The sequence below is a fragment of the Giraffa tippelskirchi genome, chromosome 5 (genome assembly GCF_054371585.1).
Source record: "Giraffa tippelskirchi isolate mGirTip1 chromosome 5, T2T-mGirTip1v1.2.pri, whole genome shotgun sequence".
In the NCBI taxonomy this organism is placed as follows: Eukaryota; Metazoa; Chordata; class Mammalia; order Artiodactyla; family Giraffidae; genus Giraffa; species Giraffa tippelskirchi.
Genome location: NC_137279.1, coordinates 86,833,608 through 86,848,931, shown reverse-complemented (window position 1 = coordinate 86,848,931; position 15,324 = coordinate 86,833,608). Strand labels below are relative to the sequence as shown.

Below are 15,324 nucleotides of genomic sequence, written 5' to 3'. Positions count from 1 at the left end.
TGAGATGAGTGCAATTGTGTGGTAGTTTGAGCATTCTTCGGCATTGCCTTTCTTTGGGATTGGAATGAAAACTGACCTTTTCCAGTCCTGTGGCCACTGCTGAGTTTTCCAAATTTGCTGGCATATTGAATGCAGTACTTTCACAGCATCATCTTTGAGGATTTGAAATAGCTCAACTGGAATTCCATCACCTCCAGTAGCTTTGTTCGTAGTGATGCTTCCTAAGGCCCACTTGACTTCACATTCCAGGATGTCTGGCTCTAGGTGAGTGATCACACCATCGTGATTATCTGGGTCATGAAGATCTTCTTTGTACAGTACTTCTGTGTATTCTTGCCACCTCTTCTTAATATCTTCTGCTTCTGTTAGGTCCATACCATTTCTGTCCTTTATTGAGCCCATCTTTGCATGAAATATTCCCTTGGTATCTCTAATTTTCTTGAAGAGATCTCTAGTCTTTCCCATTCTATTGTTTTCCTCTATTTCTTTGCACTGATCATTGAGGAAGGCTTTCTTATCTCTCTTTGCTATTCTTTGGAGCTCTGCATTCAAATGGGTATACTTTCCTTTTCTCCTTTGCTTTTCGCTTTCTTTCTTTTCACAGCTATTTGTAAGGCCTCCTCAGACAGCCATTTTGCTTTTTTGCATTTCTTTTTCTTGGGTATGGTCTTTATTCCTGTCTCCTATACAACATCACGAACGTCTGTCCATAGTTCATCAGGCACTCTGTCTATCAGATCTGGTCCCTTAAATCTATTTCTCACTTCCACTGTATAGTCATAAGGGATTTGATTTAGGTCATACCTGAATGGTCTAGTGGTTTTCTCCACTTTCTTCAATTTCAGTCTGAATTTGGCAATAAGGAGTTCATGATCTGAGCCACAGTCCACTCCCGGTCTTGTTTTTGCTGACTGAATAGAGCATCTCCATCTTTGGCTGCAAAGAATATAATCAGTCTGATTTCGATGTTGACCATCTGGTGATGTCCATGTGTAGAGTCTTCTCTTGTGTTGTTGGTATATAAGATGACCATATAATCTGTCAACCAAACCGAGAGACTTTTAATAATGAAAGGTGGTGCTGGAGTCAGTCAGTCAGTTCAATCACTCAGTCATGTCGGACTCTTTGCAACCCCATGGACTGCAGCACACCAGGCCTCCCTGTCCATAACCAACTCCTGGAGCTTGCTCAAACTCATGTCCATCGAGTCAGTGATGCTATCCAACCATCTCATCATTTGTCGTCCCCGTCTCCTCCTGCCTTCAGTCTTTCCCAACATCAGGGTCTTTTCTAATGAGACACTTCTTTGAATCAGGTGGCCAAAGAATTGGAGCTTCAGCTACTAGTACTAGTGTACTAGTGTAATAATTATGCCAGGATGTCAGCTATAAATCAGGACTGTCTTGGATGAAGGGAAAAGGATAGTCACTCTACTTCTAAGGCATCAGCCAGAACCTGTATTTATTCCAGGAATTCTCATTAGCTGTGACTCCTTAATACTGCCCTTTATTTCAGTGATTTATTTGTTGAAATTTTTTCTATTGGTATGGAATGGTTTGCAGGCAGTCTGGAACTCAGACCATCTCAGGAGTAGTGTGGATATCATTGTCTCCAGATTGCATGTTGGCTTAGGTTCTCCCTTTTATTTCCCCTTCAGTTCCACCTAGTCCCTTTCCTCATGCAATATTTCTCCTATCAGATTTTTTGTTTCCTTTCCAAAGAATATTTTTGGCTGATAGAACAAAGCCAGTCAGCACAGATGTGCAGAAATCATTACTAGAGTTTATCACATGGAAATAAAATTATAAATCAGATTTATAGTTTCAAAAGTAGTTCTAGACTTTTTTGATGGACTTGACTTCAGTGTTTGTATTTTTGTGAGTATTCAGACGTGATTTTAAAATAGCACATATATAAATATCTTTGGTCTTAGTAGGTGTTTTTTCTTTTTTTTACTGTGGCAAACAGTCTCGGGCTTCTTAAAAGCATTCAGAATTTACCAAGTGCAAGGCAGAGTTTTTTTCTTCTCCCTCAGCAGTTAATTTGAGCTGATTTCCTTTTGTGTGTGTGTTCATTACCTGTGTACCACCATCTCTGTTTTATTCTGAATAACAACCCCAGTAGACAGAAGAAAGGGCATCAAGAATGTTTCTGGTGCAGCTGCAGGGAAGAATGGTGTATATACCCTCTGCTGTTCCTTTTTTCCCCTTTGTATGTGACATACTTAGAAATCTTTAAGTTTTATATAAAGTCAGTTTTCCACACTGCAAAAATTATTTTTGTCAAGGTGGCCAGTGATTTCAGCATTGTCAAATCCAGTGAAAACTTATCTCTTTCTTGATCTTTCCTCAGCATTTGGCTGTATAGATCACTCCTTCTTGAAGTATTCTCCTTTAGTATTGCTGCATTTTTGTTTCCTGTTTTTTCATGGGCTCTGCTTCATGTTTGTAGGCTCCTCTTCTATCCAAATCCTAAAGTATAGAACTGTGAACTTTTTTGTTTTCTTTATGCCATAATTTAGCACACAGTCCATTTCTGTATATCCCAATGACTCTCTTTCGTTTCCTGTCCAGACTTCTGAGTCTCCAAAGTCATATATCCAGTAGTTCCTTCACTTCTCTTAACATTTCAAACTTAACACTCGCACAGTGAAACTCTAGGTCCTTTTCCATATTGTAGTTCCACCCACTTCTGTACAGTACACTTCTTCATTTCTGTTGCTCAAGCCAGAAACCCTGGTTCCTCCCTTTCAACAAGTGCTATTGATATTCTTTCCAAATTTTTTTTATCTTCACTGCCACCACCTTAGATCATAGTATCTTCAGCTCTTGCCCAGATTGCTATTGATCTCTCCTAACTGAGAGAGAATTTACCAAGTGCAAGGCAGAGTGGTCTTCCACTCTTACTGGTCTCCCAGCTTCCCCCTTTGCCTCCATCAAAACTGATTTTGGTACAATAGCAAGGGATACATATAAATTAAAATTATATCACTTCTCTACCTAACACCTTTTTGTGGCTTCTGATTACATTTAGTAATTCCTTATCATGAGTGGTCTCCGTCTTTCCAAACATCTTGTGCCTCCCTCACTTGCTTACAACTTTTCAGCTGGTGAGTTTTCCTTAAGTTCCATAAAGCCTCCCTTTTCCCACCTGCCTCTATCTAGAACACTCTTCCCTCAGTTTTTATAGATTTGGCTTCTTGTCATCCTTTACGCCTTGTCTTAAATACCGTCTCCTTCTCAGACCATTTTATCTAAAGTAGACATTGTCATTTGGTTTTTTATCTCAACCATATGTTTTTTTCATAGCTCTTACCTCAGTTTGGATTTATTCTGTGTGTTTGCTTTCTTCTATTTGGTCCATCTTCTCCATCAAGATCATGGAAGATTGGACTTCATTTCCCTGTTCCCTGTTGGAATTCCATCACCTAGCACATATCTGGCACATAGTTGGTATTCAATAAATATCTGTTGTTGATTGAAAAGCACAAATCTAGCCATGTCCAATTTTGTGTTTTTCTTTTTAAATTTTAATAAATCTAGTTTTCTAAATCCAGAGTATTATATATAAAGAAATTCAAGACAGAATTCAGGTTTCTTAGTAAGAAAGGTTACGATAGCAAACTGATGGGAATAAATAGCAATAATATCCTCAACTCAGATTAGGATCTGATTAGGATTTTCAACCCACATTTTACTCACTACATCACACTCTGGATATGAATTCACATGATATAGATCACTGTGATGGTTAGGAACGTATATTTTTTAAAGCTAATGGAGTAACTGGTTAATGTCAGTCAGGTGTTTTATTAGGAATTCCTCCATGATTCTACTTTTCAAGGCTTTTCAAGGCTTTTATTTTTCTCCTGCCAAGTATTTTAAGCTTTTCCTTTCCCCTACCACACACAGATATTTTTAAAAAAATTATTTTTAATTGGAGGATAATAGTTTTACAATATTGTATTGGTTTCTTCCATACAAAGCATGAATCAGCCATAAGTATATATATGTCCCTCCCTCTTGAACCTCCCCCTCCACCCTCCAGCCTATCCCACTCTTCCAGGCTGTCACAGAGTACCATGTTGAGCTCCCTGTGTTATACAGCAACTTCCCATTAGCTATCTGTTTTACATATTGTACTGTATATGTTTCAGTGCTACTCACTCAATGTATCCTTATCTTCTCCTTGCCCTGCTGTGTCCGAAGTCTGTTTTCTATGTCTGAGTCTCTGTTCGTACCCTGTAAGTAGGTTCATCAGTACTGTTTTTTCTAAATTCCATACATATGCATTAATACATATTATTTTTCTATTTCTGACTTACATCACTGTATAACAGGCTCTAGATTTATCCACTTCACTAGGACTGACCCAAACGTGTTCCTTTTTATGGCTGAGTAATATTCTTTTGTCGGAGAAGGCAGTGGCACCCCACTCCAGTATTCTTGCCTGGAAAATCCCATGGACGGAGGAGCCTGGTAGGCTACAGTCCATGGGGTCGCTAGGAGTTGGACACGACTGAGTGACTTCACTTTCACTTTTCCCTTTCATGCACTGGAGAAGGAAATGGCAACCCACTCCAGTATTCTTGCCTGGAGAATCTCAGGGACGGTGACTTGGTGGGCTGCCGTCTATGGGGTCGCACAGACTCGGACACGACTGAAGCGACGCAGCAGCAGCAGCAGTATTCTTTTGTATATATGTACCACAACTTCTTTGTCTGTTCATCTGTCAGTGGACATCTAGGTTACTTCCATGTCGTGGCTATTGCAAATAGTGCTATAATGAACACTGGGATATACACAGACACTCTTTTAAGGAGACTATTCAGTTCTCTTATCACAGTGTTAAGAATGAGCACAAAACTTCAGTCCTGGTTACATAATACTTCACTGTCAATCATAAGTCTTTCCTATACATTAGTGGGTCTTTCCCCAAGTTTCGCTTCTTACTGTGTTACCTCCTTTGTTCCAGCATCACTGAGTATGCCTTGAGTTCATTGAAGACGTGAACTATGTGTTATCATTATATCTCTAGTTTTAAGTACTTAATAATTGGGCAGTAAATGTGAACTACTGTGATAATCTCTGTAGAAAATTGCAAAATGATGTTTGTGCTATATGGTATACATTTCCCTCCATTTTAAATCACATTCATTTCTTGCTTGCAGTATGTTCTATTTAAAATATTTACAAAAATGTTTTTATTGAAGTATAGAAGTATAGTTGATTTACAGTATTGTGTTAATTACTGCTGTGTGTACACACACACGTTCCTTTTTAACATTCTTTTCCATTATGATTTATCATAGGATACTGAATATAGTTCTCTGCTATATAGTAGGACTGTACTTGTGTGTATTTTTATTTCCATGAAAACAATACTAGCAATGACTTTCTTATAGCAAACTTCTTCTTTGGAATATAAAAGACACAAGGCAACACATTTTGTACATTTATGTTTCAGATATGACCATTCTGTTTCAAATGACAAAGCCCTGATGGTGCTAACTGAAGAACCATTACTCTATATTCCTCCACCTCCCTGTCAGCCCCTGATAAACACAACAGAATCTCTCAGGTGAGTGTTGTCAATTGTTGCAGATATAGCTGAGTGGGTTCCTGTGCTTAGCTGTGGAACCTAGAAAAATATTAATTCAGATTAACCGAGTAGCTGAGAAAACTCTGAATTATTTCTTGCATAACCATAGGCAGGCATATCAATTGTTCAGTTTCCCCACCAACCTGATAAAGGGGGTATTGGGTCTATTTTATGTGATTGTATTGGAGTTGTATGCTTACGTATGTCTTATTTGAAAACTAAAGAATGATATTAATATAAAAATTCAAGGTAAGTGTTAGATTTGCAGGTGGTTAACATTCATATTGGAAGGTACCTTTTCCTTCAAATTAGGAAGGTAATAATTTGAAGATATGTGATTCTGGAATCACTTTCACATTAGTGTATTTTTCTTTATTTACTCTTCCCTTGAATTTTTTTTTCCTGTGATTTTTGGATCCTATCTTCACACCTTAAAAACTGCGTCAGTTTTTTTGTGTGTGTGTGGTATGTAGTAATCAACTGTAGAAAAGTAAGTATAGTCTGACATCTCCACAACTGCTCTAAAAAGTAAGCAAAATAAAGGGAAGTTATATTTGAACTGGGCTTAAAAAATTTTTGTTTTCAGTTTTAGAAAATTTGGATTATAGTATCTTGAGAATTCTCTTCCTGAGCAGTTGATTGATTCTTTTGCTTCTACCAAAAGAGCATGAGTTTCAAAGGCCTTGGTGCATCCATTTGTGGTTAGGAGTCTTATGACTTGTTCTGTGCTCTCCAGCATCTCCAATATTTGTGTGTACATAGTCCAAGAGCAGAAACAGAAATACTTTTTTTTGTGGAAAAACCTTTGCATTCAGTATTTATGTTTGGCAGGTATTTAGCTATGATTTTCTTTGAACTTTGAACTCATGATTGAGGAAACTACCATGTAAAAATGCAAGTCATTAAAAACAAATAACATTAAGTGTCTTTGCTTTCTTAACTCAAAAGAATATTGAATCATTAGGCATTTGGAATGCTCTTCGGAACCTCAGAACATGATTAAATTCCTTTCTAATCAAAGGTGAAACAACTGTTTCTATGAAATATGTTTAATTAATTAAGCTATTTTATAGGTTAAATCATGAACTTCGAGGATGGGTTCATAGACACGAAGTGGAAAGGACCAAGTCAAGAAGAATGACAAATAATCAACAGAAAACTCGTATTGTTCAGGTTTGTTTGTGCTTGTCTTTAACAACAGTTGGCATATTTGTGGGCTTCCTTGGTGGCTGAGATAGTAAAGAATCTGCCTGCAATACAGAACACCCAGGTTCTATCCTTGGGTTGGGAAGATCCCCTGGAGAAAGAAATGGCAACTCACTCCAGTATCTTGCTGGGAGAATTCCGTGAACAGAGGAGCCTGGCAGGCTACAGTCCATGGGGTCGCTAAGTGTCAGACACTACTGAGCTACTAACACTTTCATGATTAAGACTTTCACTTTCACTTGGCATACTTGTTAGAAGGCTTCCTGCAGGTGGGTTGCTGTCTTCCCTGGATGATTTGGAAAGCGTGAACTTTAACCACTTCCTGCTGCCTCCTGCTGCTACTGATGCAGCTGTCATGGCTACTGAAGCCCTCCTCCCAGGTTTCACAACACTCATTTAGGTTTTATAGCGCTAGTGCTTCCTGTTCAGGCATGGTGCTCTTTCCTGCTCTGTCTTTCAAATTTGCTTTCAAGTCCGGGGTTCCTATGCATGGGTCTGCATCAGATGTTTTTGGCACAGAAAACTTAATAAATGATACTGTTTATCTCCTCTGTTCTTAGAACTTTTCAAATGTAGGACAGCTTGGGATTGAAGGCACATCTCCATGGAGAGCATTTTTGTATTTAGACTTGCAGCACTACGGGTTATTGACGGCTCTTATTTAGAACCTGTTTAGTTGGGCTTCTATTTTAGTTTTTTTTTTTTTTTTTTTTACCACAAAGCACATTTATAGTCTTTCTGTCATTCCGGTATCTAATACTACTTCTGAATTACTTAGATTGACACATTGCAGGCTCCTAACAATTGTTGCCTGTGGTAGTAATAATGAGCCAGGTGCTATTCTGGACTTTGGGAATATAGTAGAGAGTACAATAGAGTCCCTGCCTTCATGGAACTTACATTCTAATGGGAAAGATAAACTATAAACAACTCAAGTGAAATAAGTCAGACCCAGAAAAGATAAATACCGTGTGATCTCATTTGCATGTAGAATCTTAAAAAAAACACCAAACTCAATGGTGGTTGCCAGAGGTGGTGGGTGGAGGGTACAAACTTCTAGTAATGAAATAAAGAAGTCATAGGGATGTAGTTTACTGCATGGTAACCTTAGTTAATAATTCCATAGTGTATATTTGAAAATTGGAAGAGAATGGATCTTTTATTTTTTTGGTTGTGCTGGGTCTTCGTTGCTGCACACAGGCTTTCTCTAGTTGTGGAGAGGAGGAGCTGTTCTCCAGTTTTGGTGTGCAGACTTCTCATTTCAGTGGCTTCTCTTGTTGCAGAGCACAGGCTCTAGGTGTACTGGCTTCAGTAGTTGCAGCACGCGAACTCAGTAGTTGTGATACAAGGGCTTAGTTGCTCCGCAGCATGTGGAATCTTCTCGAACCAGGGGTAAAACTCGTGTTTCCTGCGTTGGCAGGTGGAGTCTTTTTTTTTTTTTTTAACTTTTTATTTTGTAGTGGGGTGTAGTAGTTAACAATGTTGTGATAGTTTCAGGTAAACAGCAAACCGACTCAGTCATTCATGTATCCATTTTTCCCCAATTCCTCCTCCCATCCAGGCTGCCACATAACACTGAGCAGATTTCCATGTGCTCTACAGTAGATAGCAGGCAGATTCTTATCCACTGTACCACCAGGGGAATCTGAGAATGGATCTTTAAAGTTCTCATCACGAGGGAAAAGATTAACTTAAAAAAATAAGTAAATAAATATTTAAATACACTCAAAATTAAAGGGCTTTCCTGGTGGCTCAGGAGAGAATCTGCCTGCAATGTAGGAAACCTGGGTTTGATCCCTGGGTCGGGAAGACTCCCTGGAGAAGGGAATGGCAAACCACCCCAGTATTCTTGCCTGGAAAATTCCGTGGACAGAGGGGCCTGGTGGGCTACAATCCATGGTGTTGCAGAGTCAGACCCAACTGAGCAACTTTGACTCACTGACTCAAAATTAAAAGTTCTTTAAAGAATAAAACAGGGCTAGAGTTTGAATTGAGAGGTGAGTGGCAATTTTAGATTGGGTGGTAAGAGAAGCCTTCTCTAAAGAGATACCACTTGAGTAAGGTATTGTCAAGGTAATTATTACCAGCTGTCACAAGCCTGGCGTGCTGCAGTTCATGGGGGTCACAAAGAGTTGGGCACAACTTAGCAACCAAACAACAGCAGCCAGCCTCAAAATCTCAGTAGCTGATTGGAATAAAAATTTGTTTCTCACCCACTCAGAGTTTGAGATAGCTCTCTAGAATGGCTTTCCTCTAAGGAGTGACTAAGGAATCCAGGTTATTCCACATTGTTGCCTCAGCAACTTGAAATCCTTTGCTTCTAGCTTTGGATGTTGGGGAAGAAAGTTTGGAAAATTATGCAAAACATTTTAGGGATAAGGCATAACCTTTGCCACTGTTCAGTTGACTAAAACTCTGTCACTTTTCCTAGTCTCCCTTGCAGCAGATTTGGCAAATGTAGTTTTCCTATGTGCTTGGGAAGAAGAGGATTCTGGTGAGAACACTGCTTTTGCCATAGGCAGAAAATGGAGGAGCAAATAATGTAAAGATGTAGGAGAAAACTTGGAAAAACAGCTTCCAAAGCAAGAGAATAGAAAGTATTAGTGACCCTCAGGAGGAAACAGTTTACATATTTGAGGAACATCAAGAAGCAGAATAAAGCTGGATTAAAAGCTTCTTTGGTGGCACAGACGGTAAAGAGTCTGCCTGCGGAGCGGAAGACCCAGGTTTGATCCCTGGGTCAGAAGGATCCCCTGGAGAAGGAAATGGCAACCCACTCTAGTATTCTTGCCTGGAAGATCCCGTGGACAGAGGAGCGTGGCAGGCTACAGTCCATGGGGTCGCAAAGAGTTGGACATGACTGAGCGACTTCACTTCACTATTCATAGTGATTAAGGGGAGAGTAGCCATAGATGATGTCAGAGAGACAGAGGAGGCTAAATAATATCAAATCTCATAGACAATGGTGAGAACTTTGGTTTTCATCCTAGGTGTTAGAGGATAGCACTGAGAGGATTGAGCAAGGCTGTGACTTGATCTGATGTGAGTTGATCTGCTACATAGAGTAGACCATAGCAAGGAACCCATGAGTGAATGCAGAGACCAGTTAAGCCATCTTGGTAGTCTAGGTGAGAGATCATTGCAGCCTATACTTGTGTGGTAGAGAGAAAGGTGGAGGAAAGTACTTGAATGCCAAACATATTTTGAAAGTATAGCTGATAGAAATGGCTATTATAACATAAAAAGGAATTGATGATAATTCCTATGCAATAGTTACTGGATGAATGGTGATGCCATTTACTGAGACTAAGACTACAGAAGGAGGAGTTGGAGGCAATAAACAAGAGTTTTAGATGTTACGTTTGAGATGGCTATTAGACATTTGAGTGGAAAGATCAAGTGGGCAGTCAGATATCCAGTTCTAGAGTTTGGGGAAGAGGCTGAGAGTGAAAGTTTAATTTGGGATGATGTCACCTAGAGAGAAAGTAAAAAGAAAAGAGGTAGGGAATTGAACCTTGGAACGACTTCAGTATTAGAGGCTGAAAGGCAAGCAAGCATCAGCACTTGAGAAGGAAGAGGAGTGACTGACCAGTAGAATAGGAAAAAATGTAGGATAGTTGTGTCCAAAAATCCAAGCAAAGAAAGATGTTAGAGAAGAGGATGTGATTTACTGTTACTGAGAAATTACCATTGGATTTGGTTATTAGAACTTGTTAGTGACTTTGATGTGCTTCCCAGGTGGCTCAGTGATAAAGAATCCACCTGCCAAGCAGGACATGTGTGGGTTTGATCCGTGGGTTGGAAAGATCCCCTGGACTAGGAAGTGGCAACCCACTCCAGTATTCTTGGCTGGGAAATCCCATGGACAGAGGAGCCTGGCAAGCTCCAGTCCATGGTTAGCAAAAGAATTGTACACGATTTAGTGACTAAGCATCAATAACAAATGACTGAAGAAAGTTGTCTCATTGGAGAGTAGTAAGGACAAAACACTGATTGCTGTGGGTTCAGGAAGTAAAAACAAAATGAGAAAATCGAGGAAATTGCTTCAGGATGATCCCCATTAATGGAAACAGAGAAATGGAGTAGCTATAAGAATAAAGACATTTCATTTTGGGATGGGATATGTTTCACCAGGTTTACCTGGTTATATGCTAATAGAACTCCTTAACTATTTGATTATTTGGAAACTAATTGGAAGCAGTATGTATGTTCTAAAGCACATTAAAAGGATATTGAGAAACATGGACTTTTAACCATTAAGGGACTGTTTTCATCTATAAAATAATAAGGGTTAGTCTAAATGAGCTTAAGCTCTGACATTGAGAGTCTCTGATTATCCAGTGTGTGTTTCTCTGGGCCAGTCACCTTTTGTTCACCTATTATAGCAACTTTATTTGTTGGTAGTACTTCTGGAGGCTACAGGCGATCATTACTAATGTCGTAGTTACCTCAAAGTCCCAAAGCTGCTTACTCGCATTGGAATACAATGTCTAGTACTGCCAAAACTCACATCTGTGAAAGCCTACATGTTAGCTGCCTCCATGGCCAGAGAAAAAATGAACTCTGTCTCCCTTCTGCTTTCCAAATCTGGTGCAAGTGAATATTATTGGTAGAACCTAAATTATATTTAGACCCTGGTAGCAAAAAAGTTTGGGTAATATAGTTGTCAGGCTTTCATCCTTTGTTATACAGGGAAGAGCAAAAAGGGAGCAGGGGGAGATTGTTGCCAGTGGAGAATTCCACACAGCTGGCAAAATGGGCTTTATGAAAAGTAGATTAAATCATTGGCCTAAATAAGTTTTTTGCCTTATCTTTTGACATATTTTTTCATGTTATTCTTTCCTGTTCATTAGATAAATAAGCAGAGAGTTAACTTTGTAAGGGTGCTTGGTGTTCTTTAATCTTACAGAAATTTTAGTGGAAGATAAAGAATTTTGCTTTAATTTCATGGCTTTTGAACATCTGGAGATTTGTAGTTTAAAATCTTATCTCTTTCTCTGCTATCTTGGGTACATATATTTTTAGTAGGGAGCTTAGATAATGGTAAAAAACAAGAGTCTTAGCTATTACAGAAAAAAGGAGTGACAAGGATAAATCTATGTTTGTTAAAAGTTAGTGAAGTTCTTGGTCAGTTAGGGGAAGAAGAGTCATTCTGCTTCTGCTGTTGTTGATACCAAAGCATATAAAGAATTCATCTGGTTTTGTTTCTTAGTATACAAAACCTGTGTCTACTCTGCTTAGTTTTCTTTGCTTATTTCAACCTTCTTGTGAAAAGGACCTAATAGTCCAATAAGGTATTCTATAAATTTGACAAATGAATGTTATTTTTTAAATTTCTGTCATCTTTAAGCCTTATATTCTTGATTTGATTTGTCCCATTTCATAATTCTACCTTCTTCCTGGACTGTGAGTTATTAGAAAAGATAAAGGGACAAATTAGTAAAAATATCTTTCCAAATGAAGGCAAAATAAAGACATTTTTAGACAGATAAAAACTGAGATAATTTGTCTCCAGAAGATCTGCACTCTAAGAAATACTAACATGAGTTTTTCAGACTAAGGGAAATGGTACCAGACAGAACACCAGATTATCAGGCGTGAAAAGCACCACAATGGGTAAATATCTGGATAAAAATAAATGGCCGGTTTTTTGTTTGTTTGTTTGTTTTTAGTATCTTAATTTTATTTGTGTATATCAAAGTCTTTAAAAGACTATTATCTTTAAAAAAAACCTTTTTATTTTTGTATTGGGGTATAGCCGATTAACAATGTGATAGTTTCAGGTGAGCAATGAAGGCACTCAGCCATACATATGCATGTATCCATTCTCCCTCAAACTCCCCTAGGAGTGGCATCTAGGCTGCCACATAACACTGAGCAGAGTTCCATGTGCTATATACACAGTAGGTCCTTGTTGGTTATCCGTTTTAAATATAGCAGTGTGTACATGTCCATCCCAAGCTTCCTAACTATCCCCTTACCCATTTTCTGAGTGTCTTTCTGTTTTGTAAGTTCATTTTTATCATGTCTTTGTAGAGAAAAAGATTCCATATAAGGGATGTCATATGATTTTTCTCTTTCTCTGTCTGACTTAACTTCACTCACTATGACAATCTCTAGGTCCATCCATGTTGCTGCAAAATGGCATCATTTCATTCTTTTTAATGGCTGAGTAATATTCCAGTGTATATGTGTACCCTGTCTGCTTTACTCATTCCTGTGTTGATGGACATCTAGGTGGCTTCCCTGTCCATGTCTTGGCTATTGTAAACAGGGCTGCAGTGAACATTGGGGTGCGCATATCATTTGAGATCATGTTTTTCTCCACATGTATGCCCAGGAGTGGGATTGCAGGGTCATATGTTAGCTCTGTTTTTAGTTTTTTAAGGAACCTCCATACTGTTCTTCACAGTGGCTGTACCAATTTAAATTCCCACCAACGGTGTAGGAGGGTTCCCTTCTCTCTACACCTTCTCTAGCATTTATTGTTTGTGGATTTTTCGATGATAGCCATTTTGATAATTGACCATGTTGAACATCTTTTCAGGTGCCTCTTGACCATCTGTATGTCTTCATTGGAGAAATGTCTATTTAGGTCTTCTGCCCATTTTTTGATTGGCTTGTTTGTTTTGATGCTGCTAAGCATCATGAGCTGTTTGTAAATTTTGCAGACTAATCCCTTGTCAGTCACATCATTTGTAAATATTTTCTCCCAATCTGTGGGTTGTCTTTTTGTCTTGTTTATTGTTTCCTTTTCTGTGAAAGCTTTTGAGTTTAAGTAGGTGTCATTTGTTTATTTTTGTTTTTATTTCCATTATTCTGGGAGACAGATCGAAAAATATATTGCTGTGATTTATGTCAGTCTTCTGCTTATGTTTTCCTCTAGTAGTTTTATAGTGTCCAGTCTCACATTTAGGTCTTTAATCCATTTTGAGCTTATTTTCATGTATGGTGTTAAAGAATGATCTTGTTTCATTTTTTTACATGTAGTGGTCCTATTTTCCCAGCACCATTTGTTGAAGAGACTGTTTTTTTAATACTGTGTATTCTTGCCTCCTTTGTCATAAATTGGCCATAGGTGCATGGGTTCATTTCTGGGTTTTCTGTCCTGTTCCACTGATCAATATTTCTATTTTTGTGCCAGTACCATACTCTTTTGATGACTGTAGCTTTATAGTATAGCCTGAAGTCAGGGACCCTGATTCTTCCAGCTCCATTTTTTTTTTCAACATTGCTTTAGCTATTTGGGATCTTAAAAAGACTATTTTAAAAGCAAAACTTACAGCTGCTTGTTGTGGGGTTTATAGTTTGTTTAGATGTAAAATATAAGATAATAACAACAAAAGGGAGGGGGATAAATGGAATTATACTCTTATAAAGTTTTTATATTGTTCAAGTAATATTTGAAACTAGACTGGTAGCTTAAAGATCAAAGTATAATCTCTAGAGCAACCACTAAAAATGAACACAAAGAATAGCTAAAAAAGATGATATTGGCAGTAAAAATGGAATGCTAAAAAAGTGTATATTTCAGCCAAAAGAATAAACAAATAATAAATAATTAGGATAAATAGAAAGATATATACCAGGGTAGTAGAAACAAACTCAACTATATTAGTAATTAAAGTTAATGGCGTAAACATATCAATTAACAGGGAGAAATTATCAAACTAGATTTTTTAAAAGGGAAGACTCAACTATATGCTGTTTGCAAGAAATGACATTTTAAACATAAAGACACAGACAGATGCAAAATAAAGGGTGAAGTGTGTTTTATGTGCAAACACTAAGCATTTGAATGCTGATATGGCTATGTTAATCAAACAAAGGAGATAGAGAATATTACAGAAGACAAAGAAATTTTGTATTGAGAGAAGGAGCATTAAATCAAGAAGTTCTAACAATTCTAAATATATAGGCTCCAAATAACAAAGTTTCAAAAACATAATGCAGAAAAATGACAGAATTAAAGGGAAAAACAAATCTACAACATAATTGGGGATTTTAACATCTTTCTCACTTCTATGTAAATGTCTCACTTTTTTTTTTTTTTTCTGATTGTGACCTTGTGCTAAATCCACAGAGCTAAAAATGTTGAGGTTCATGGCCAAATTTGCACAAGTCCCTTTGTTTATTGTTGTAAATCTTGAATAGTAAATGGCATGTTCCGTTTCTGTTTGCCTGCTGTCTCTGTAAGTAACTCAGCTTTCTTTAAAGCCTACCCACTCATTTCTGAGTCTGTGGAAAGAAGTCTGGCTTTTTTCAGACTTCTGTGCTTATTTCATATGTGCCAAAGTAGCAAAATCATTTAAAATTCATCAGCTATTTAATCTGTTTATTTTAAAATTTATATTATCTACTAGCTGTAGTTTAATTTTGGCCTTACTACTTGATAAGCGTATCAGTAAGTAAAATATTTTATTATTTAAGTATCTTTTCACTTTATGTGTCCTCTTTTTATTTTTGTTTAATGCATTTTTGAGCACTTACTATATTTAAGACCTACGTTAGTTTTTC

The 15,324-nt window shown here is 37.8% G+C and overlaps 1 protein-coding gene across 2 annotated transcripts in view; it reads left to right on the top strand.

Moving 5' to 3' along the window:
- ATF6 (activating transcription factor 6) overlaps nucleotides 1–15,324 on the top strand; it is a 248,846-nt gene that overhangs the window by 83,503 nt on the left and 150,019 nt on the right. For both annotated transcript variants that reach the window (XM_081491627.1, XM_081491629.1), the window contains exons 11-12: nucleotides 5,467–5,580; nucleotides 6,675–6,774. In XM_081491627.1, coding sequence (XP_081347753.1) covers nucleotides 5,467–5,580; nucleotides 6,675–6,774 — 214 coding nt within the window. The remainder of the gene's footprint in view (nucleotides 1–5,466; nucleotides 5,581–6,674; nucleotides 6,775–15,324) is intronic.